The sequence below is a fragment of the Xiphophorus hellerii genome, chromosome 8, assembly GCF_003331165.1.
Source record: "Xiphophorus hellerii strain 12219 chromosome 8, Xiphophorus_hellerii-4.1, whole genome shotgun sequence".
NCBI classification, from domain to species: Eukaryota; Metazoa; Chordata; class Actinopteri; order Cyprinodontiformes; family Poeciliidae; genus Xiphophorus; species Xiphophorus hellerii.
Window position 1 is genome coordinate 12600379 of NC_045679.1, and position 26279 is coordinate 12626657.

The 26279-nt window shown below is 38.6% G+C and overlaps 2 protein-coding genes across 3 annotated transcripts in view; both read left to right on the forward strand.

Moving 5' to 3' along the window:
* The window catches only part of atp2a2b (ATPase sarcoplasmic/endoplasmic reticulum Ca2+ transporting 2b), a 28238-nt gene extending 22760 nt beyond the window's left edge, over positions 1-5478 (forward strand). Inside the window, exons 19-24 of one of the 2 annotated variants that reach the window (XR_004340101.1) lie at positions 72-274; positions 402-487; positions 571-704; positions 1430-1547; positions 1633-3565; positions 4472-5478. Coding sequence is in view for 1 of the 2 variants with exons in the window: in XM_032569379.1 (XP_032425270.1) it covers positions 72-274; positions 402-487; positions 571-704; positions 1430-1547; positions 1633-1804; positions 4472-4485 (727 nt within the window). In the remaining variant the exon portion in view is untranslated. The remainder of the gene's footprint in view (positions 1-71; positions 275-401; positions 488-570; positions 705-1429; positions 1548-1632; positions 3566-4471) is intronic. The other variant, XM_032569379.1, reaches the window with a different exon arrangement.
* Positions 5479-6938: 1460 nt separating this feature from the next.
* Positions 6939-26279, forward strand: part of bcr (BCR activator of RhoGEF and GTPase) — a 71333-nt gene continuing 51992 nt past the window's right edge. Inside the window, exon 1 of the mRNA XM_032569995.1 lies at positions 6939-9392. Within this exon, the coding sequence (XP_032425886.1) occupies positions 7802-9392 (1591 nt within the window). The 5' untranslated portion in view covers positions 6939-7801. The remainder of the gene's footprint in view (positions 9393-26279) is intronic.

A 26279-nucleotide genomic window follows, 5' to 3' on the forward strand; every position in this document is an offset into this window, starting at 1 on the left:
ATATGCTCCCAATTCTCCATTTAAAATATTTTTTTCCTCTCATATAACTCTGATTCTTGATGTGGTTGCAGCATCTTCCTGACTGCAGCTCTGGGTTTCCCCGAGGCGCTCATCCCCGTTCAGCTCCTCTGGGTCAACCTGGTGACTGATGGGTTGCCCGCCACTGCCTTAGGATTCAATCCCCCCGACTTGGACATCATGAGCAAACCTCCACGAAATGCTCGGGAGCCCCTCATCTCCGGATGGCTTTTCTTTAGATACCTTGCCATTGGATGTAAGTTAGGACTGTATGGAAAGTCAATCCTTAGCAAATCCATGCTCCATATTTTAATGGCACACCTGCCTGTTGTTACTGTTTACCTTAAATTCTTTTCAACGGCTCTTTTGTGTCGTCTTAACAGGTTACGTTGGAGCTGCTACTGTTGGCGCCGCTGCTTGGTGGTTTGTTGCTGCTGAGGATGGACCAAGGATCACCTTTTACCAGCTGGTAGGTGTTAACTCTTTGCTTTCCAGTTCACCTCATTTATCAGCTCTAAAGTCTAATCTTTCATCATCAATCACCTCCTACAGAGCCATTTCCTGCAATGTGGCCCAGAGAACCCCGACTACCAGGGTCTGGACTGTAAGGTTTTTGAGTCCCCTTACCCCATGACCATGGCCTTGTCGGTGTTGGTTACTATAGAGATGTGCAATGCCCTCAACAGGTTGGTCTGAGGAATCCATACAGACATAATTACATTGTCTAAAGATTTGTGTACATTTAACCTTATTTAAAGCAGATCAATCCAAAAGTATCCATACCCTTTAAACATTTCCACATGTTTACATTAAAACTACTGATATGTTTATTTTAATGCCATTTTATGAAGTTAACCAACCATAACGAGCATACCATTGTGAAAGGGAAGAAAAGGGGGAATGGTTTTGCAACTTTTTTAAAATCTGAAATGTAGAGACTTTGGAGAATTCAAACGGTGTTATGCTTTGCATTTTTGACTAAAAGGTGCATTGTGGCCTCATTTCACCCATAAATATTCTCTAACAAACCTCAGGGGCCTTCAGAGAACAGTTGTATTTGGACTAAAAATAGATTACTAATTTAGTGTCATTTGAAGGCAGTTTTTTGCACTAGATTTTATTTAGGGGCATTGAAGCAAAGGGGGAGAATAAAATTACTCACCACAGTTTTTAGAAATTTATTTGTAAAAGTTTCAAGTTTACAGTCATGCATTACTTTGTGTTGATCGGTTGCATAAAGTCTCATAAGGTGCGTTGAAGTTTGGTGTTGAAGGGTACAAATACTATTGCGAGGCGAATTTTTATGCATAAACAGAAAATCTCCTGAGGAGAATGAAGCCTTTATTACATACAATCTTGTTCAACCAGTTAAAGTGTTTAATAAAGATCTCGTTTTGTTATTGTGTCTCAGTGTGTCAGAGAATCAGTCGCTGCTGCGGATGCCTCCCTGGGAGAACGTTTGGCTGCTGGGTGCCATCTGCCTCTCCATGTCCCTTCACTTTCTCATTCTCTATGTGGAGCCACTTCCAGTACGAAATTTACATAGTTGTATCATTGCAGTTTTAAAGCCCTAGCAGTGTATTTATTGTTACATTCTTTCTTTCTCTTTTGCAGATCATCTTCCAGATCACCCCTCTTAACCTCACCCAGTGGCTAATGGTGCTGAAGATCTCGCTGCCCGTCATCCTGCTTGATGAGCTGCTGAAGTTCGCTGCCAGGAACTACCTGGAGCGCAACAGAGAGCTGGAGAAGCTCCCCAGCTCCAAAGGCTGCTGCCTGTTTGCATGTATGGAGGGCATCTCCTGGCCCTTTGTGGCCATTTCCCTCCCTCTGGTCCTCTGGATCTACAGCTCTGACACTAACCTGGCTGACATGTTCATGTCCTGACTGACTTGAGCACAACCTCAACTTTTTTCCATTCCCCCCCTCCCTCAGCCCCCAACTCCACCCCTCACCCACTGCCATCACCTCCTCCTTTCCTTCTCTCTCTGCCTTCCTAATTGTTCATAGCTAGCTAGCTAGCGTGTGTATGCGTGTGCGTTTGTAGAGTTAGAGTTGTGTGTGCGCGTGTGAGCTTGTGTGCACGAGAAGGACCAACTGTAACTCATAAAACGCAACAAATAATATAAAAAAAGTTAAAATTTAAGTCGGCTGTTTGAGGTGGGTCAGGACTTATGAATGGCTGAAGCTTTGAAGTGACTCCCATTGGGTTGGACTTTGTTGCTGGTTTAAGAGTAAATATAGTGTTGCCAGTTCTTTTTTTTTTTTTTTTTTCATTGTCAATTTTGCCTTTAAGGTATGTTTTAAATGTTAGGATTATCTGCATTCTGCCCTACGTCACTACTGTTAGAGAATTTTGTTTAGGCTCCCCTTCTCCTGAACACGTTAAAAAGTAAAGATATCAAATCAGTTGATCTGTACAGAGATTGAACACTATTTTATGCAATTTTTTTTAAATGGCTTTGTAAATTGTTTAACCAGCGTGGCTTAGAAAAACCGCCTTGATTTACTTTCTGTTAACCATTGTGTCTTCAGTATAAATTCAAAACTCTCTGAGAGGACAAGCTCCATTCGGCAGACAAGAAACAAGGGAAAGGTTTGGGATGCTCGGCTTTAATAAAAAGGAAAAATAAAATCCTGAGAAACAAAAAAAGCTGCATGCCCTGTGACCAAGCATGAACTCTATGTGGTTTCTCATTTCAAATTTAAATGTGTACGCCCACCCCACCTTGTTAAAACATAAATAGCTTTGTGGATTTTTTATAATTTTTTTTTTTTTTTTACGGTATTGATTAAAAATGAAGTCGGTTTTTCTGCACTGGGCAGAGCACAGCTACCTCAGTATGATGAAAAATGCATTTTTTAAAATTGTTTTGCTCATCTCGAGATGCTTTCCCTCAACACATCTTGCTAAAAGATAACATCTGAGGTGTGCCCCCTACTTGCTTGTGCAGAAAACGAAGAACATCTTTCTTCCCCTTTAACTTTTTTTAAGGATGTGTCTTATTTGTATTGATTGTGACATTCTTTAACTTAATTTGTTGTGGAGACAGAGCTGGGTGGGGATGCTTTATGTTGTCTTAACATTTCCATAGTGTTTGATTCAAAGGACATCAAAAAAATATTATCCTACAATACTAATACAAGTTGTCCAAATGAACATTGATTGCAGATCAAAACCCTAAATGTTGTTTTTTTTTCTATAAAAAAGAAAAAATACACTCACAATGAACCCTTTGAATCAAGTGTTTTCTGTCTTTATTTGTTTGAGACTCATGGTTATTACATTTCATATCCAGTGTTTTTGTATGTGCATATATTACTATAACAATAATTTAGGAAAAACGAATGCTTTAGTTTTTCTGAGTTCAGATGTTGGATCAGATCCTTCAGTAATTTGCATTTGTGGATATTTTCCATGTGTGAAAAACTCAACTAAAGCATGTTTTTAGGTAGAAGCCTGGTTGTTCTCACTGCCTGTGTTTGTCTTAACAAATGTGTGCTTTTATTTTCTTCAATGCCTTCCATTGGCTCCCCTGTCATTAGAGTGAGTATCCATTTCTTACATCAACTACATATTGAGTCTTCAAAAGTACTCAAACCCCTGGAACTATTCCATATTTAGCATGTTACAACCACAAACTCTACTGTATTTTATTAGGATTTTATTTGAAAGACCAACACAAAGTGCATACATGTAAAGTGGTAGAAACTGAGATCCAATATCGATATCTTATAGAACAATTTTTAGTTTCATCCCTCAGCTGCCTAGAGTGTTCCTTGGTTGTCTTCTGAGGGATCAGACCTCCGACGCCTACCCAGTGTTGGGTTTCTAAAAATGTCCATCTTGGCTTGGTCTGACTAAACCTATCATCTTATGTCAGAGGTTTCACAAAACGGTTTCCCAAAACGGCTGCACTTGTACCGGGATTGAATTGCTGAGAGTTTAAGTTTATATGATAATTGGGTGACATTTGAATGTGATTTCCTGCACTAGACGCTATTTAGGAATATCAGAATAAAGAGTGGCAAGGATAAATGCAAGTCACATATTTAACACTGTAGTTTCCCTTCCACTTTGTTTCTTCGAGTAGCTGTATCACATTAAATCCCAATAAAAATACATTGAAGTTTGATTGTAACATGATGAAATGTCAAAAGTTCAAGGTGTGTAAGAACTTCCAAGGCCCTCATCACCACACACTGTCCTATTGAAGTATTTCAGGATTTTCTCATTTAGATGTGTTTTAAGCTAAGATCTCTTCATATGTAAACATACATATGCAAGGAAGTAATCATGCCATCATTTCACCACATCTCACTTTTGTGAACCTCACTGTGTGCTGTACTTTTCACCTCTGGACACTTGCTTATATTCACATTGTAAAATGTTAGATTTTTATTCAGGCTTCACACACTAACTGTTTCTCTTTTTTGTTTGTTTTTTTTCTAGGTCAGTTTTCATGAAAGCTTTTGGCAATCAGCAGAATAAGAAGTTGGGAATCGTCTTTCCACAAAGTGTGCGCTCACGCATAATCTCCCTCACTGCAGACACCGTGATGACCAGCAGCACACACACACACACGGGTGAAAAGAACATGTTTTCAGAATGCATACAGTTATCCTGCTAGTTGTCCCTTTCTCCTCCAACTTCTAACACAATAAAATTCCCGCAATGAGTGACACATTCCTCTGTGTGCAAATGCTAAATTAGGACGATAATCCAGCTATATGTGCAGGGATGTCCTGAAATGCTCCCCTCCTGAGTCCTCCTTGCATGAAGAAGTTCTTCCATTGGTAACTCGTCAGTCGCATTGGTCACTTTGCAGAAAAAGTGGGTTGAATGGTCTTAGCTGTACATCAGTGTACAAAAACATTCATGCATGCGTTTCAGCTGTATGTAGGCTTTACAAATTTGTATTTATAGATTCTAATGTATAATACTCTAATGACTTAAAGAGCGTTTTAAGAAAGATAAAGAAAAGTTGTAAAATCACTTTTTATTGTAATGGTTTGGGTCATTTGCACAATGTTGGACATGAATACCTGATTCATGCTGAACCTGACTGTGCTTAACCTTAGCATTTTTTTTAAAAAATAGCATCTTTTTTTTATCCCATCACTTAATGTGAGAATACCACTCACTCTGCCAGTTAATTTCATGAATTAGCCAATAGCATCTAGGTTAGCAGACTGTCGTTCATTTCACAGTGAACCTGCAATACAGCTCGTTTGATTTTTCTTATTGCCTTGACATTCCTATAATTATCTATCTTTATCAACTGCTGTAAAACTGTGATTTAATGTGAGGAACCCTGTATGGCCTCCTCCTGACACCTGGTTGAAGAACAATATTAATCATATGTAAACGTCAATCATTACTGAAGGCTGATAATGATTGTACAGTAAATACATTACTGAGGTTGTGATTTCAGGTAAATAAAATAATCTAGTATTTGATTCGTTGTCTTTTTATTTTTATGTTGCCAATGCCATATTTTTAAGGGGATAACAGATACATTTATTGTGGCGCCTGTGGTAACAGGTGTGATAACTTCAATAAATAATTTTATTGACTTGTCACAACTCACACTGAAAGATATTGGAAGTATTGAACCTTTAATTTGTGTAAATTCATGATTTATAAAATGAAATCACTGATGCCATTTCCAATCCTGCCATCATAAACACTTAAATTGTAACAGCTTTGGTTGTGACTTACCAACTCTGGAAGGTTTGATGTGAAATAAACAGTAAATATTTGAGGAGGGTAAATGAGAGGTAATCATTGGACCTAAAACCAAATAAAAGAATGATCAGACAAAATTAAATGTCATGATAATCTCCTATTCAAAACTCAGAAAACACCTAAGTAAGTGAGCCTAAAAAAAAATGAACCTGAGATTTGAAAATGTGGAATAGTTGAAAAGTTGTCTGTGTGCTCCTACCCTGAGAAATGCCAATGGTTTACAATATAACAGTGGGAATAACTTCATCAATCCTGGTAAGTTAAGCGGACACTGAAATGTGGTGGGAAATTCTCCCCTTCTGACAAAGCCATTCTACTAAGGCATGCACAACAAAATAATCATCAGTAGGTCCTAAGTGATACTACCAAGTGATTTTGACTCTACAAAGTCATAAATTTAGAGGAGCGAAGTCTGAAATGGCTTTTAATGAAACTATTCAACGAATATTTGCATGTAAATATCTCAAATTAGAACTGGGTGGCTAGTTCTTGCAAATTATCAATGAGTTCAAAGTCTAAAATAATTTTAAGATTTAAAGTTGTAATTTTAATTTTAGAAATAATCCTGACACATTCAGTCATCACTTTATCTCAAAGTTGAAATGTTTGCTTGGAGCCTTTTTTTTTTTTTAAATCGAGCAAAATTTTTGAATTATGAATCCTAATCTCACAATTACGTCTTTGAAAATCAGGTTGAGGCATTTCAAATTTCCACACTAAAAACATTCACATAAAACAGAAAGTGTGTTGGGACAAATATTTGCCCCACCAGGGGGCGCTGATAAGCAAAGGTTCTAGCATCACCACTGGGATTAATCGCATTCACTCAGCTGGTACAACTACAGTCTTTAAACTGTACCCAGAGGTAGTAAAATATATTAATGCAAATTAATATGTCAACATTAACCTGGGAGGGCTGAAATTAAAAGCAGGCACGTGTTTAGCTCCTTAGTTCCCCTTTGATTTACGGATTGATGTTGAGATTAGAAAGTCGGTGAAAAATTAAACAGAAAAACAAGCCTTGTCTTTTCAGAGAAGTATCTCCAAAAATAATGGAAGACATTTAGCAGTCAATTGAAGAGAGCCAGCTTTCCTGCTCTGTCCCTTTAACCAGTCGACTCATAGTTCTCCTGGTCCCTCCCATTCTTGCAGCCCCTCTGTTTTACTGGTCGGAGATGGGAGCGCACATTACAGCAGCAGCAGCACCACCATCACGTCGGAAGACACGGGATGAATCTAAGGAAGGGGAAAACCAACAATACCAAGCAGGTGCGCTGTGGAGGATATTGGAAAAAGAAATCAAGTTTTTTAGTGACGCTGTACCCAGCCGCTTGAATCAGTAATTAAACCTCTGCTGTTGTGGCCTCTCGCTTTTTTGCGCTTTTTTTCCAATCCATTCTCCCCCCTACACTGCTGGCACAAAGACGCTTATTCTAAGGAGCTGCACCTGGGATTACAGTCACTCCGCAAGAGTGAACAGATCAGTTACATCTAAAACGATGGAATGAGAAGCAGTGACAGTAGGTAATAGGAGCAGGATTAAATCACTTTCTTCTTTTTGTGCCCCTGCAAATTCCCCTCTGATACCCCCATCCGTCACCCAGCGAAGACATACCGTCATTGTCTCGAAACGACTTCGATTCACTGTTATTTTTAAACGTTGTTTTTGCCGGAATAATGCACAAGAAACTCTACTATGTCTATAGATTTTTATTCACTTTTGATTCATTGCGCATTCCCAGTTTTTTCCTCTGAATGAGCTGCCGGTTTCTCTTGTTCAGGATGCGACTGCGCAACCTTCGGCAAGTACCAGCAATTAGGCTGTGTGTTTGTGCACGAGTTTCCTAAAGGCTTACAAGAAACAGTTCCCCCCTTTTTTTTTAATTGGACGTCGCCATTGTTTGTAAAAAGGAAAAACAAAGCAACTGTGGCGTACTGGACTCAGAGGGGTCAAACGGTGCGCCCTTGGCATCACACCAACCCCCTCCTTGTGTCTGAACCAGGGTCCGTCACAGAAAATAAAGCAAGCACAATATGGTGGAGCCCGTTGGATTCATAGAGGCTTGGAAGGCACAATTCCCTGATTCGGAGCCCCCCAAGATGGAGCTGCGGTCCATTGGAGGTATTGAGCAGGAGCTGGAGAAGTGCAAAGCGTCCATCAGACGCCTGGAACAGGAGGTGAACAAGGAGCGCTTCCGCATGATCTACCTGCAAACCCTCCTGGCAAAAGAGAGGAAGAGCTATGACAAACAGCGGTGGGGTTTCAGGAAGACGCCATTGAATGAGGGGGTAGACCCTGCAGCCACCCAGGGTGCAGAGTCACCATCTCAGCAGCCCCACATGCAGGAGACTGGTGGAGTTGGATGTGCTGGAGGATACGCTGTGGTGGATAGGAGTCGTTTTCAGCCACTTGGGGATGGTACTGGCAGGTCCAAACCTAGGCCCCCACCAGCCAGGAAGTCAGCTTCCCATGGAGACGGCTTGGAGTCAGCGTTTGACTCACCCCAACAAGCAGAGTCTACATCCTGTGACAACCTCGATGGCCTCTCGCCATCTAAGCAGAGGGGTGGCATCACTCTGTCCCCCCGCAGGCCCACACTTCCACCCCCAGACAAGGATCTGCCTTCTGACCCCAAAGATAAACTCGGGATGGGACTTGGTGTAGCAGCTCTCAGGTCCAACTTTGAGAGGATCAAACGAGCCAACTCTCACTCTGCTGGAGATGTAGGTAAGGGTCAGGAAAAGCAGCTACCACCACCACCACCACCATTCTACACTAACATGGAATTCCATCATGAGAGGGGTTTGGTCAGGGTCAACGACCGGGATGTGTCGGATAAAATCAGTTCCCTGGGTACTCAGGCCATGCAGATGGAGCGAAAGAGGTCTCTTCATTCCCTCCCAGGCAATCTGGCAACAGTGGCAGGTGAACTTCGTGCCAGGCCGGTGTATAGAGGACGGTCTACTGAGAGCACCTGTGGCTATGACGCAGAATATGAAGACGGGGAACCCAACCAGCGACATTCAGGGAGGGCCAATGGGGGTAAACCCCCACCTCCTCCTTGGCAACCATCTGAGTTCCAAGCCTACTCCAGCGTCTATGTTGGTGGAGTAATGATGGGTGAAGGTGGCAGTGGAGATGGACGTGGAGGTGGCAGTGGAATCGCAATGAGAGACCACAGTGGAGGTGATGATCACCTCCTGACCTGGCCACGCCGCTCCTACTCCCCAGGTAGCTTTGAGGATGCTGGAGGGGGTGGTGGCTACACACCAGACTGTAGCTCCAACGAAAACCTGACATCCAGTGAGGAGGACTTCTCCTCTGGCCAGTCCAGTCATGTCTCTCCGAGTCCTACCACAGCCTTCCGTCGTCCCTTCAGAGAGAAGAGCAGGTCACCTTCCCAAAACTCCCAGAACTCCCAACACTCCTATGACAGCAGCAGCCCTCCTACGCCGCAGTCTCAGAAGCGTCACCACAGGCAGCAGGGAGGCCATGTGGTCATGTCTGAGGCCACTATTGTGAGTGTTCGCAAGACAGGTCAAATCTGGCCTCCTCCTGTCCACCATGACCTCCTGCCCCATGGTAGAACATCCCATGACAACAGTTTTCACGGAGACCACTTAGGTAAGTAAAGACGACTTTTTCTAATCTTTTTTTTTTTTTTTAAGATTTTGTTGGCCTTTATTTGATAGTTAATTGACAAGAAAGTGGGTAATGAGAGAAGGGAAAGACATATAGCAAAGGTCGCCAGGCCAGGAATCGAACCTGCGACAGCCCCATCGAGGACTAATGCCTCCATTTGTGGGTTGTGCTTAACCCATGCGCCACCACAGCACATCCCCTTACTATCTCTAATCTTTGTTATGCTGAAGTTAGTCATTCTTAAATAATCTTGGCACTGATTCTGCTTTGTATAATATATATCTCCTCTTAAAACCACATGTTGGATGAATGCATTAGTGATTAATAATGTTAGTTGGACTGGTGTGTGCAGTCAAATATGCCAAAATGTGTGTCCTTTGGATGGCCTTGCGTGGGAGCCAGATGAAAGATCCACCTCTGCTCATTCTTGGAATGTCAGTCGGGTGGGTGAACAATGAATGTGGCGAGTCTGGGTTGAAACTAAAAGTCTAGCCTTTCTCAGGCGACTTCTCTGGCTCTTGTACTTAATTTAAATAGCAGGTGTCTTCCTGCCTGCCTGGCTTTTTGTCTTTTCTTTCTCATTCTCATTCTCCAAAAAAAGAGATTCAAGGTGACTTTTTCTTGATCTACAAACATAATGTCTTCACCGACATTTACAGTTACCACCATTGTTTAAATACGCTGTATAAAAAACACAAGTCCTTTTTGTTTCACAGCCTGACCTTATATTAGGCTGATATTTCCTATTTTAGATCAGTTAGGATCACCTACATTTGTTCTATTTAAATGGCAGAAAATTAGAGATTTTTTATTTTATTTATTTTTTTACAGATGATTATTATTACTTTCTTCAAAGTCCAAAACATACATGGAAATTTATTATGCCTTTGGCTTTGTACTTTTTTGATAGCAATCTGTCATGGATTTACTTTAAGCCACCCTAATCACTGCTTCCTCATGTGACATCATGGGAAAATCAAAAGATATCAGTTTCAATATCAGGAGTAGAACTGTCTGGTTTATCATTGAATACACTTTCAGATTTCTGAAGGTGACACATTTATCTGTTCAACAGATAAACAGCATGGGATTGTCCAGTCCTCATATGGTTCAAAAAGGAGATGGTCCAGTGTCCTGGACTGGTTGGTGTGAAATATGTGTATCAACCCCAAAACAAAAGCAAATCATGCCATGATTATGCTAATGAAAGAGTGCCATTGTCTACAGTGAAACAAGTCCTTTCACAATGTGGGATGAAAAATCAGTCAGAGAGGAAGAAGCCATTACTCCAAAAGAAATATAAAATCCCAGATTACAGTTTGCAAATGCACTCTGGAACAAAGAACATTTTGGAGCTTTTTCCTGTGGTTTGATGAAACAAACCACAACCAAACAGCCAAATGACTTATGAAGAGGATTAAACATAAGGCTTGTAAACCTTACAAGCCTTATGTTACACCAGTTACACCAGTTCCATCAGGAGGAGTGGACCATGCTTCCAGCAGACTATTGAGAAGCCTTCTGAAATTTAAGAAAGTAATGGTAAAAAGATGTAAATAAAAATCTCACTCATTATTCTTGCACTTAGTAAATAGAAATAATTGTAGTTATCCTGACTAATCTAAACAGGAAACATTAGTGTGATCTAAATTCAGACAGGAATAGAGCTAAAGGGTTTTGTCAATACAGCATATGTAAACATTTGGTTTTAGTGCCTTTATGCCTCCACATAGTAATCTGCCTGCACTCAGTTTAACCTTGAGCTTTTGGAACAGCACAGCTAAAAGGATGTGGTGCTTAGAAACAAAGTCATGGACTATCTGGGTAACTGGGCTACCGGGACTTGGTTTACTGTAATTTGCTCAGAAAGTTTCCATTGTACAAGCTATGCCAGGTCGTAAGAGCTGAAAACAAACACTGCTCGGGTGGCTCAAATATTTGGTACAATTTTAAAACTTGGAATGTTGTTTACTAAGGTGCGGTTAGTAGAAACCACGCGCATTTTGGTGAGTTGTCCGTCAGTGGGATTCGGCTGTGGAAGTGAGTAGTATTTTGAGTCACTGATGTATTATAGGAGTCTTGGACTGGCGCCCTGTTTGACCAGACAGGCATCACATGCCTGCAACCGGGGGAGGCGCAAAAGAAGGAAAGCATTGAAAGTAAAGATTGTCTTAAGCTGCTGCTTCACAAAGTTATTGCATTCATCACAAATGCCTTTTAAGCTGTTGCAACACAGGATTCAGTTCCCAACATGTTACTGTCACTCTTAATAGCATTAGCATCTGCAGTCCGCTTTTGCTCGCAGGTCTCACTGCATCTATAATTCATTTATCTGAAAAGAATTGGGAGCCCTGGTGGAATTAGCTAAAATGCCTTTCCAAACAGGATGCGATTATCAAAGCACCGCTGTTGCATTGAAAGCAAAAAACATCTTGCATCATGTCAATTAAAAGGCAAATCCCATCAATATTTTAGCACAATAGCAAAAGTCATTACACTCCACACAACACAATCAGGATTGTTTGAAGGTAGCTGCAAGCCCAGAAAGTCTGTCTCCAGCAAATGGCTGGCTAATTCTCCAGCTGCTGTGTTTAGGATTATCACAGCACTATCTGCCCTCTTTGTTTTAACATATTTTCCACAATGATGAGCCCAGTGGGACATTTGACAAGCTGTAAGGCAAGGATGGAGATGGATTTTGGGCAGGAGAGGAGGTGGGGATGTGTTGCAGACAGTGATGCATTTAGTGAAATAATCATAAATTTGAGCTCAAGATGTAAAACTATTTAACACCCTGCAGACTGGTCATGTTTTCTACTCGAATTAAGCAGACGTGAGACAGAGCAAGCTGGATGACTACAATAAGAGCTGCACAATTTGATGTGTATTTTTATGTTTTCAGATAATGTTGATACTACAGAAAGAAGGGTGAAGAGAGTGTATGTTTTGTGTGGAGTGGATGATGCTAATAAAGAGTGGGACAGTGCTGTGAGGAAGACTGAGGGAGGCAGAGTGCGAAGCAAAGCTGTCGTTTCTCGCTTCAGCGGTCCGGGATGTGGGGTGCTGCAGAGAGGCGCAGATGGGAAGAACCCTCCCGTTGTGTAACAAACACACAAGCTCAGGCACACACAAAGTTACACATTCTGGATATTTCATACCTCTCAAGACTACTTTGGCTGCAGAGGATGGCGTACACAGAGCATAAGATCACTTTTTGACGGTCCATCCTCTAATCATCCCAGCAATGAGTGCTTTATGCTGGGTGATGCTTCATTGCAAATAGAATGTGTTTTTAAGGATGAAGCAATTATAAGTAGACCTGTCAGATTTGTTGTTTCATATGTTGAAATTATGAAAAAAAGTGTAAGTGATTAGGGGAAGAAAAGTCAAAATGATGTGGAAAAAGAACATCAACTGTGAAAATGAAATTATTGTTAAAACTTGAGACAACCATGCCTTTTGATTAAAAAAGTGTATTCCTAGTGTGTGTATAGGCACACACTCTATACTGAACTTGCATGAAATGAACATGGTAGTTTTAGCAATCCGCCTTGTCTTTGAGATGTCTTTTTCAGTTTATTCTCATATTTGGACTTCAAAAAGCAGAATATACATTTTCTCAGCATTTTGACTTTAATCTTAAAATACAATTTCTAAAATGGCTAAAGACAGCAGTCTACAGGACATTTTATTCATTTTTTTAGAGATATGCCCAATGGTGGAAAACCTAAAGAAATTTAGAATAACCAGTGCTAAGTTCAGTAATAGTTTTAAAGTTAACTTCTTAATTAAGCAGAATACCCTGTGTTTTGTTGCCTTCCCCTTTATGAAGTAATGTTGATCCGTGCAAAGTGATGTTTGCTAATTAATTTATGGCGTTATCTTCAGCTGACTGTTGTCTGCTGATTCACAAAATAACTCTGGTTGCCAAGCAATAGGCATAGCTGTTTTTATGAGGCTGCTTTTTGTGACCAGACAGATGTCCAAACACCCACATCTTTTTTTCTCAGGCAATTAAGTGTAAGAGTTTTTAATCTTCCCTTTATCTTTCATAACGTCACCTTCCTAAAATAATAGCCTAAGTAATATTTGGCAAAAAGTAATTTTTTTTTTTTTGCCTGAATCAACTTAAAAAGGGGAGCTTTTTTATTTTTTGTTTTTGGAAAAATAGCTTTTGAATAAAATGGCTTAGTGCATTATTTTAGGAACGTGACAATACAGCTGTTAGACTTCTTACTCTTTCAAGTTGGGAGGGTGGGTGAGCTATGCGATGTCTCTGGTATTCTACAAAAATTTGGTTTAAGTCATAGATTTGTGTTAGTAGATGCAGTTTTGAAGTATGAGCTAAAGACAATGACATCCATTGCAGACTAAATCTGATTTCACTGTCCGTGTGTTTATAAATGCATTCCTAATTTGATTTAAATGATTTTAAAGATAGTATCTTGTGAGTTACATTGAGTTGTTTTGTTTTTCTTAGATGAATGAGCTCTGTGCATTTAAACTTTTCTGTCCTAAAAATGTGATTCAACATTTCCATCTGTGTTAGAGCACAGGGAGGAGGCAGAAGAGGGAAAGGAAAGCTTTACAGTCAGTCTGGTGTGGCACAATGACCCCTTTTCACACGGCCGGGGAGTGACTACGCCTCTTAAAAAGACTTGTTCAGTGTTTGCAGTTGAGTGAACTTGGCAGTAAGAGCAGACACAGTAGCTACAGGCTCAAAGTTAGGCTCAAATAAGGAAGATGGGAAGAGATTGAGATTAGATAGAGTTAGAGGGGGGCAGGATGCTAGACTTTCTTTGCCAGGTGGTGTTCAGGTCAGCTCACCGGGGCTGATGCAACCTGCTCAAGGAACTGAAAACTGTCCCTTTGACATTATATCAGGAGGCTGGTATAGGAACATTTGAACGGTTCAAGTTATTTGTTCATATGAAAATTTATTTTATTTAAAATTGGATCATATTCTTTGAGTTGGACTGTACTCTTAAGGTCCCAACTCTGTCTTGAAAAGTCTTTAAATGTTATGGAGTTTAATGTTGACACTTTTCAAGTCTTGATTTTTATGGAAAAATAAATACAAATCTGGAAATTGTTTGCAGTTCCCAACTTTTTTCCATTTCATTATCTAAAATATATCAAAATGATTTAAAAAAAAAAAAAAAAAAAAGCACCTTTTTTACAATTATCTATGTAAAATATCATTTATCTTGTTTTTGGCTAATTGCATCTTGATATCTGCATAAGTTATTGACCCTCTTGGTTCTAAGCTATAGAACATATTGATAATGAACACATTCAATAAAACCATGTTTTTATACTGTCATCTCATATTATAATATTAGCATATTAGCAATTTATCTGGCTAGCTTGACTAAGATTATGGAAACAGTATTCCTTGTGTATTCAGTAGAGAATATACACCCTTACCTTAACTTACTGTATATTTCCAAACCCATGACAAAAATTGAAAACTCTCAGCATAAAGCAGAGACAATGCTACATGTTTTCTGCAATATTTGCTCAATTTCATGAATATTCACGTAACAGTGATGGATATAGTTTCCTTGTATGAAGGTTCTTGCATTTCTGATTGTATTTATTTACTTTAAACCGTTCTGCGGTCCTAATAATGGCCAACACAAAACGCGAAAAATAAAACAATTGGAAGATTTTGCTTTGTTTTTCTGTTTGTTTTTATAATGTAGCATGAAGTCTGTCAGTCGGCACTGGTTCCATGTTTTAGCAGCAGAAGCTTAGCCTGGCACCATGGTTGATGTGGAGTTGCCAGCTTGGCAGTGGAGCAGCTCTCCAGTGAGAGTCAAACTTCTTGGCTTGGTTTTTGGGTCTGGAGCTCTTTACCACTGACGCTTCTTAAATTAAGTGTCTTATAGAATGCCTATATGTCTTTGAAAAATTTTGAGATATCTCCATTACTTTTTTCAGTAAGAAGAAGCTGATGTGTTAATAGGACACTCCCAACAAATGCACACAAAACCACACCATCTTGAAAGAGTAATCAGTCCTCTTTTCTTGTGTTCATTTCTTCTTTTTTTTATGTGAGCTTGTTTATTTCCTTTGCCAAGCAGCCAGCTAGAATCTTTCCTCTGTAACCAACGAGGCTTGTAAAGAGAGGGGGAAAAAAACTTAGAAAACCCTTAACATAAATTCTGGTGACTTTTTTTCTTTCTTTTTTGTAATGACCATTGCTTTTGAATAGCAGCCATCTTGGCTCTTTAGCGTGGCTTGCGTTATTTCATTCACTGTCATCTTGATTGGCTGCAATATGGGGAAATTATGCTGCTCTTGCTGTGCTATGCAGGGTTTCAGTCTCGGTAGTGAAGAAGCTGGCACGTGTGTTTTCTCTGAATTTAAACCGATTCTAAGTTGATGAGGGATGTTGACTCCAAACAGTTGTTTCAGTGACAAGTTTACTATGAGGATTGACATGAGAAATAAGTACTTTTTGGTTTGCGGTTGTTCTGTTTCTAACATATTTACATGCCAGTCTTAATTTAATCACTATGATAAAGGCTTTGCAACTTTTTTTCACTTCTGAAAGATTTTTACCTAGTCTAAGGAGATTCAAATATGAGTTTGAGCTTGTTTCTACTGTACTTTTAAAAGTACCATGTTCTATATGGCTCGGTAGACAGATTAAAAGTACCTTTTGAAACTAACAGCCTTTAAGCAGCTATTTCACATAGTTTTTTCTGTATTATTTTTTATACTTTTGCTCTGATGTAATGTCCTAATCTTATATGTCATGTTTTTACTAGCTGTAAGATGAAACATGTCATGATTACTGAGAAAATAGGTTGAAAGTTCAGTTTGTGTTTAATGAAAAACATACTCTGTGCTAATATTGACTGGCTTGAACATTATTGTCATCTGTCTCTTTTCTCCATTCACTTGTGTACTTTAACCTAACATTTTTTGCCCTTCATTGTATGCATTTTTGTTAATGTGCTCCAAGATGACCCAGACCACTGTCTACATGGATATTATAATCACAGTTTTATTGGCTTTAATTAAAATTAAGTGTAATCTCAGTCGTATGCTAACTAAATTTTTTAAGGCAAAAAGAATGGGTATGAAATGAGACATTTTATGTTGTTTGTCTGACAATTACCAAAGGTTTAAAATTTCTTTACTGAATTGAAATATGGTTATACAATTCTAAGAAATTTCAACCAGCAAATCAAAATCAAACTAAATAGCAATAAAGTGTAATCACTTTATCCATAATCCATCAAAAATTCACTTACTGAGAGAATTAAACTTATATGCTATAGAATTTTTTATGGATACAAAAGTATGGAGGAGCGACAAATTGACTCAGTCGTTTGGACCTCATTAAATCAGGCAGATGCATAAGACTGTACAGTCTTTTGTCTGTAGAAGTGTTGCTGTAGCGTTGGAATGCATAAAATTTAACATAATGCATTTTTATGGCGTGTTGCTAATAATAGATATTATGATCATTGAGCATAACAGAAGAATATCGTACTGGTTTTCTGACTTAACCCTTTGATGCACAACATATGTACACCCCTTCTAATGCACAACATGGGTCAAAAATGACCCGCATTCATTTTCCATGTTATTTCATGCTGACTGAGTTTTTCTTTGCTCTGTTTTTCAAAATCAATTCATTTTATGATTGAATATTCCAAGTATTCTTTAAATATCTTGTTTTAAATTACCACAGATCATTAATTTATTTTTTTTATTTCCTACTTTATGAACAAAAATAATTTTTATATTACTATACATGGGTCATCCAAGTGTGATTTAAAATTAAATGTCTTAATACTATTAAAAAAAAAAAGTTTCAAGTAATTACTTTAGCAGTGAATGGGGCCAAACAGTTATTTATTTAATACTTGCAACACGTTTGTCATTTTATCACACATACACATAAATCCTGATAACAGATAACAGCTATTGAACTGAACTTTATCTGTGGTTGAACAACTGTAAACTGGTGAAATGTGACCAAACAAAATAAAACACAACTGAACACATTAGTAGAACACAAACTGCCATCTCAATTTTTGGATGCCTCACAAATGATCACTAATTTTTTGTGCTCCTTGCACACCGGCCTAGTGCACTGGGAACACCAGCTGTTGGCTTTTCTGTCTTTCGAAACTGGGCAGATCGCGCACCTCTTCCTCTTCCTTTGGCCCTCCTGTCTGATGTCCTCTTGTAGCTGAGTGGTGGCTGTGTCTTTTTTTAACCCACACCTTCCCATTGCCTCAATAATATGCTTCTGAAGTTTGGGTGTGCCCTCCATGCGCCTCTTCATATGTGGCATGACGAGCTCTTTGCCCAGCTCCTTGATAAATAGTCGTCGTGCATTACTCGCACCACCCATATAATCAGGGTGTTGTGCACCCAAGTTGGTGTAGGCATTGAGTGTGGCAACATCCAGCATATTGTACCAGAGAACCATGGGCCACCTCCTTGTTCTCTGCAGACATGTGTAGTTGCTAACCATTTGATCCATTGTGTCCACTCCTCCTTTTGTTTTATTGTAGTACTGGATCACTTCTGGTTTCTTCTTCTGACTGCTGTTATCCACTGCTTTGTCATCATGCATGGTGCTCAGTAGGACAACAGCCTTTCCTTTCTTCTGCACATAGCTCACCATGGTCATGTTGCCATGGAATCCAAATTCCGAGCTATGAAGCTCCCGTGATTTGGATGGCTTCATGATAGATGGTATGTCAGGCTTGTTCTGGCGAAGAGTCCCAACGATGGTCAGATTGTTCTTGAGGAGCTTGGTGAAACTGGTGAAAACTGGTGAAAAATTTGTCCATTGTCCATGTAGAATTACAAAAGCTGTGCTTGTTCATAACTTAAGAAAGAAAAAATAAAAATGATGATTTGTGGTAAACAAAAACAAGATATTTACTGCATATCTGGAAAAGTAAATGATAAAATTAATTTATTTCAAAAGTATATCATAGAAACACTCAACCATACATGAAGTAACCTGGAAAATGAATGCGGGTCGTTTTTGACCCGTTTTGTGCATTAGAAGGGTAGTGATACAAAAAGGGTTTTTGTTCAAAAAGTAAGAAAGGAAAAAATTAATTAAGGATGTATGATGATCAAAAACAAGTTAATTGAGGAATACCTAGAATACTGAATGATGAAATTAATTTATTGCAAAGATATAGAAGATAAAAACTCAGCCGGGTCACTTTTGACCCATGTTTTGCATCAAAGGGTTAAAAGTGACACAAAGAGTGCCATCTTTCCCAGATCTGGGTTCTGTCTTCAGATTCTTGCTAAGTGCTGAATTAGTACAGAGTAAAAGGAGGACTTTGTTGGATTCTCAATGACACCATCTTATCAGCCTGACATCTATAGAATCCTGGAGTACTTTTAGCTGTCTTTATTACACCATCAGTCAGTTTTAGTGTTAAAAAGTGACAGAGTGAGGACTCAAGTCATGGCATTTAGAATGAAGTCAGACTCAAGCCACAAATTTAATGGCTTTCGACTTGATGAAATCATAAAAGAAGCAGGAGCAGTCAGTGCATCAAAGTTGGCAGATAGAATCATGACTCATAATATTGTAAAAGCATGTTTGTAGTGTTTCAGTTGGAAATATGTTTTTTTTTTTTTATATTGCATTGGTTTTCTCATAATTTTCTAAATTTACATGGATGTTTTGTACATCATACAATATAAACACTGATTTGTAGACAATATTAAAGTTCTCTTCTGGCAAATAAAAACATTTTTCAACATAATTTGAAATATTAAAATGTTTTGGGTTTTTTTACCTGTCCAGGGCGTACCCCGCCTCTCGCCTGAAATGTTTGTTGGAGATAGGCACCAGCATCCCTCCCGACCTCACTAGGGGCAAAGGTGTACAGAAAATGGATGGATGGATGGAAAATGATTATTTCTCAGATTAAATTACATATTTATTTAAATGCCTTGTTTAAGATCTGAAATTAAAAGTTTAGGACTTGGGCTTGACCCGAGGCTTGCATGCCTTGACTTTGAACTTGGGAGTTTCATGCCTTTATTTGGAATTTTTCTCGAGGCTTCGGTGGAAAGACTTGAGACTTGTGTCTAGCTAGTAAGAGTATCCAAGAGAAGAGCAAACACTCTCATAAATGCTATGGGTCAGTAATGAATCTTCAGTTAAGAAACAGATATTTGTATTTTAAACATTGTCTGATCTTGGTAACATAAGTCCTTTGTCTAGTCATGTTCACATTAACAGATGCTCTTTTCTGGATTATCAGGGAAAAGCAACTAATTAATGATCAGATTACGTTCATTTCCTCATGCCATGAAACAGCTCAGACCAGACCTCTTGCACCATTAATGCATTAAGTCCTGTTTACAGTGTTATAGTTCAGATCATCAGCACTTTTAAACCAGCGCTAGGAAGCGGAAATGTTTGCTTCCCTATAAACTTTTATGACGGTCACTCCTTTGCTATGTTCCCAGTTAAATAATATTATTCCTATTGAACTGAAGCAAAGAGAATCTTTATTCAAGAGCCAGCTGTAATCATCAGAGTTGTTTACACGACCGATCCATACCAAACCTAATCAATGCCAACTGTCAGCAGCAGGCGTCCTTCCTGTAATGCCGTCCCGTCTATTCCCATGTTTGTGCTCAGCTGATTCTATTAGGATTCCAGTCTTTGTTTACGCTCTGTTCCTTAAACTATTTATAGCATGTCTTCTTTCTGTTAGTCATGGACTCCTGTCACATATGCTTTCAATCTACAGTTGGTGCACCAACAGACTGTTGATTCATAAAAACTGTCTAATTGACTAAGGGTTTAATAGAGTTTCCCACAGTTTACTGCTGGGATTAAGTGAGGTTTGAAGGCCACATTTAGTCAAGTGTTGATGTAGAAATCCCCATTTCCTTGAACTTTTGGTAACTTTGTTTGCTCCTCTAATCAGGAGAAAAATGTTCCTTTATCTTTTGTTATCACTGGTAGATTGTTGTGAACTGAAAAATTTCTTAAAGGTTTTAAAATGACTAGAAGTTTACATTTACTTATGATTGGCCAGATAGTTTATATACATCCCAGTCCAGTCCATCTTGGTTTCTTTGGCTTTTTAGCAATTCAGAGTCCACAACTGTTTGCCAGCTGGGCTCCATGTGATTCCACTCTGTGTTTGAAAGCGTTGTAAAAATTGGAAATTGTTATTGGTTCATAAAGATTAATCTCTTTCGGAAAGGTGTGATTTCTTAGAGTACAAGATTCTTATGGTTAGAGGTTGCAAACAAAGACGGATACATATATAGAAAATCTTCTAAACTGATTTGTAAAACACGGAACCAATTCTGCAGTGAGCACAGTTATTAAACGCCTTCAGACATTATTAGAAAAGAAAAATAAAACATTTTACCAGATTTAAAAGTAGTTTGATTTCCATTATGTTCTCTCAGAGTTTTAACTCCCTTTTGTTGTGTGTTATTTGTTGAGCTGCAGAGGGAATGGATAACTCCAGCCTCACAGGAGGAGATCAGATTTCATGTTGCAATCTCCCCCCTCCTCACTCCTCTATCTTCGTCCCAAATGCCCTTCGGTAACATCTCTCCTTCTGTGGAATCTCTTTTATGTCACTTAATATCGTTTTTCTGTTCCCCTGACCATTTCTCCTTCCCTGCCTACCACCCTCATGCTGTGCTGTTCAGCCTGGAGCATGCTAAACACAATAAAGGCAGATTTTTTTTTTAAGCCCAGTTTCAGAATTTCTTTTGTTTTTTTTGTTTTTTTAAGCCAAGACAACATCAAGAACCAGCTGCTCCTCAAGCTCTTTTGCTTTGTCAGCTTATGTTACTTCCATTTTTATTTATTTATTTTTATTTTATTTTACATGGGCATGAACTAGGTACCTTTATCAAGGTGTCATAATGCTTTGAAAAGTTATAGATTCACTTTCCTACTGCTTCGACAGTTTAGTCTTTTTAATGTGATGCCACAAATTCAGCTGAATTGACCAAAATTTCCTTTGATCGATCTAAAGTAACAAGCTGCCCCTGCCCCACCTATTGCTAGACATAGCGGACTAGCTGAAATTAGGTTTAATATGATAGCATACCAAATAGTATCTGAAAGCTATTCTTTGCAATATTGTACACATTGATATTGGAATTTTATTTCTGAGCTAGAAAAGTCTTTATGGGTGTCTAACATTGTATGTGGGTGAAAATAACCCTTAAAAACGTCCAGTTTGAAAGCTGAATTCACTTGTGGGACTCCAACTTCTTTCCACTTACCTTTGTGAATGAATCATCTGCACATAATTGGCGCTTATATGAAAAAGAGCAGTGGTCCTCAATTGTAACCTTGTGGCGCACCCATTTTACATTTTTAAAATATGGATCTTTTTCTGCAAAGCAATTTTCTAAATCACCCCTGTGTTTGTGTGTATATCAATGTTACACATCCAATGTTTTTGCTCAACATTAGTTTATAAAAAAAATCAAGTTTTCATGTTTAAAGTAGACTGAATTAGCCAAAAAGGACAAGTTCACACTAATTCCCTGCACCACTTTTTCTCTTCCATCCTGTTCCCAGTCATGAATTATTGAGACTGGAGCCCACTCGTTGCAAAACTGTCATGACACAGGGTGTCCCATTACCCACTTCACTTTCAGTACCTCCACCGCTATGTCGTCTTGTCTGCAGTAATCCAAAAATCCTCACAAACATCCATGTGTCTATACTTACACACGCAGTCTAATCTAATATTGACTTGTAATGAAAAGGTAGAAAAGCTGACTTCCTGCAGTGCTGCTCTGCTGCGCAGCATGATTACACAGTACAAATACACTGCCTGTGCAAATAAAAGTTTCCACCTGGATTTAAATAAGCAAAAAAAAAGAAGCTCCCTTTGGAAAAGGACTATAGTGAAAGATACAGTATGTATGTTTTAGCAGGCCCTTACTGAATCTGTAAGTTATTTTTCATTTCTTTACCAAGTACATCATCTTGTGGTTGCTGGAACAGTTTCGGGAACCTCAAACAATTGGTTTTCATTAAGCAAATAAAATTTCTGAGGTAGGGGCTTTGAAGCCTGTGGATGCAGTGCTGGGTTGCCTTGCAAAAGTATTCACACCCCCTACATTTTTCATAAACATTTCCTCACAAATTTTAAGATATTAATCTGTATTTTATACAATAGATCAAGAATAAAAGAAGTGTACAGTGAAAGTAATGGAGATGCATTTCTATTAAACTGTATTTACACAAACATATGAAATATAGCATATATGTATTCAACCCCCTTTGATCTGATACCCCAGAATAGAATCTGCATTGAAATGCCCACCTCCTAGAAAGCTTTGAACTGATGACCAGTTCAATGAGAACAAATATCCAGTTTAACCAGTTAACTCAAATGGACCTTCCCACATACAACTAAAGCTCCTGCTTGCAGCTAGCAAGGCCAGCTAGCGAAGTCTGAAGCATGTTTTAGCCAAATTCTTCTAATTTGTATTGTACTTTCATACTCTTTTCAATTTTGGTTTGTCTTGTTAATAAATACTTTTATTTCTACATAAATGTTCTCAAACACACATCATTTTCTATCTTAAACAATACTGTTTCAGGCAAGAAACAGTATCATTTACCTAGGCAAGTGAAATTGTAGAGGTTCACTCAGTTTAGTTTGGTCTTTTTTTACATTTCATTGTGGAAGTAACATAATTTAGACAGGTATTGGTGCAAATAAGTTTCGTCCACACACAGTGGGGCAACGATTTCCAAGTGGACTCTATTTTAGTAACTTGCAGTGGATGATGAGGAATCACAATGACATGCTATTGTCTCCGTTCCCTCCTCAGAAGTGTGGGACATTAGCCAGAGGACAAAATGCATGGAGACATTCCTGTGTCACTAAAGATGCTCTGAATATTCTTAGCTCCATCTGCTCTAGACACAGTCTTATAATGTTAGGCATCTTGAGATGTTCACAAAAGAGAGAAACTGATCTTGTGTCTGATATTGCAAATTTACTTTTAAGTCTTGTCTCTGACTCTAAGTAGGTGAACCCACATGTTGCTGGGGTTACATGAATGTGGCTCTTGTCCTCTGATTGTGTGGGTACTAGTGTGTTGAATTTGGGGTGTGAATGTGGTGCATAAATTGAGCTAAACTCTCACTATTAAGTTTATAGTGTAGACCTAAATTGTATTGTCTCAGAGACCCCATTTTGACTACACAACTTCCGTAATTCTTCAATTTTTTTATTTTCAACCTGGTGCCAGAAAAATTCCTCTGAGATTTTGGATCTTAATAGCAAGTTTGCATCACGTATTTGCTGCAGATCTGAGCTTATCAAATCTTGCACATTAGGAATTTGCAATCATTGTTAAGTTTACAGTAATTTTTCATACTAAAATTTCAATCTCAGATACATGTATGATGACAAATATAGGGCTGTTTATTTTGAACACACAGCAAGACATAATGGACATCACCGCTTAGTTTTTTGCAGAAAAATGGCTTCAAGACCTCAAACCACACATCTGAGCATGTTGGAAGAATCCATATCTTTATTGTGATAGTATTAGCTGTAAAGGATTTGATTAGACTTCCAAGGCAGCAATGGCTTCATGGACATAATGCAACACTGCCAGGCAAAGATTTGTGTTGCCTCTGGCATCAGAGCCATGGTGGTATTTCAGCTTTACAATATATCTGCTTCTGCAGTGTTGAAGTGTTACTCCTGTAGATGTGTGTTTATTGAAGAAAACATCATGCTTTATGTGTCTCCTGTGCATGTGGGTGTCTTTGAAAAAGCGCTATTCCCCCTCTGTGGACGCATGGCTGAATTCATAAATGTCACTCCTTGTCTTTTTCAATCTGTGAAAGCTTCAGAGTGACAGTGTTACCTTGGTTACTTAGTGTAAAATACAAAAACAATGTTCTCAAGCTGACTTTGTTTAGATTAAAACTGCAGTGGATCAACAGTTTGTACCTCTTATGATTTAACTTTTCTCTGAATGTATTAGATTTAAATTTGACTTTAGGTAATTTTATTTTAAAAAAAATTCTAGAAATGTTGCTGTTAACTCTGATTAATCGGGTTTGTTGTCATGCTGTCATTTCTTTGACAGATGGGACTAAGATGTTCTTGGAAGGCTCAGTTCTTGATGGGACAGAACAAAACATACTGTATGTGCTGGAAAAAGCTGTCCATGAAAGAAGGAAGTGTTTTTTGTCTTGATTCAAGAATAAAATTACAGTGTTTCCATAAATACTGCATGAAAATCACATCCCCTTTTTTGTAGACTTGAGTGTCACTAAGTCCCCACCACTTGTGAGTGTTTGCCTCGACACTAAGAAAGTGATTTGTAGGAAAATCTTGACATGACTTAAGAAAAATCCACCATGATGCCTGGAGTGCTGTATATTTTAGGAATAATTGCAGTGCACAAAGGGTGATTAACGCTGTGCAGTTCTGTGAACAAAAAACAATGGTCATTCTTTGTGTTTTTCACCGTCTGCCTTGATGCTTCTCTGAGTTTATTCTCTGTGCATCAGTTACGTGATTATGCAACCGTATTAGCTGGCAGTGTAGCCTTTCATTTTTTATGCGCTGTCGTCAGAAACAAGCTGGATTTCACTGCTTTAGAGATGGAGAATTTCAAAATCTCTTTGTTTTGCCTTTCGTCTTTCAGAGACTGATTTCTTAGATACCTCACCGGTAGCTGAGAATTGTGTTGATAAACATTTGGAAATGCAGTGTTTGGTTATCACAGATGATTAAAAATAAATGTATTTTCTCTATATGACACGCATACAGCTTTTAATTGCACTGATATGACATGTTCAACAAATGTTTTTAGTTTTAAACAGAATTGTTTCATCACCTGACTAATTCAGATGTGACACATATGCATGGATGTGTTTAATCTCACAAAAATGCATTAAATGTTTTGGAGAAAGACCAAACATGGACATGAGTCTCCTGTTGAGTCTTACTCAGCAGACTGACTGATTTTCAGTATCAGAGGTTAAAATGAGGAGCACTTATTTTAGGAATGGCTGATATGAGATAATAACATCTTAATCTGTTTGGGTTTTTACATTAACATTGGACATTTGTCATGACATTTAGAATCTTTTGCCAATCACCATATTAATATGCAGTAGTTAAATATCAAAAAGCAACAAGTAATCAGTATTTTGGAATAAATGCATCTGTTTAACCAGTTATCAACCCACACAGAGAGAATGATCCTTTAAAGCTGACCCTAGCACAAGATTATTATTGACTGCTAGTGTTCACAAAATCTTGTATTTAGCTGTAGAAGCTAATTTGGTGAGATGTGAGTTTGGTTTTGCTTTGGACTTGAAGCATTTCTGTTTGATTTACCCTTTAATTGATGCGTCATTCTTCTTTTTTTAAGGTTTTATTGGCTGTAGTGGCATTTATTTGAAAGTGGTTAGACAGGAAAGTAGGTAATGAGAGAGGGGGAAGACGTGCAGCAAAGGTCATCAGGCTGGGACTTGAGGACTGAGGCATCCATCTGTGGTTTGTTCTTTACCCCTGTGCCACCACAGCACCCCGAAATTAAGAGTTGGTAATTTACCCAAAACCTATAGCAATTGCCTTTGTTCTTAATTACCTATTTTGGAAATCGTCAGTGTTTGAAGCTCCCAAAGTAATAACCTGTGCATAAATTTTGTACCACAAAATAGGTAAAACTATTTAGCATTCAAAACATTTAAAAACAATGTAATGAATGGAGGGAGTTGTCCCGAAGCTTAGAAATAAACTTCAAAAATGGTGAGACTGATTCATGAATCTTAAACAGGAAAAGGAACAGCTGACACTGACGACAGACTGGGTGGAACGTGGAGTTTCT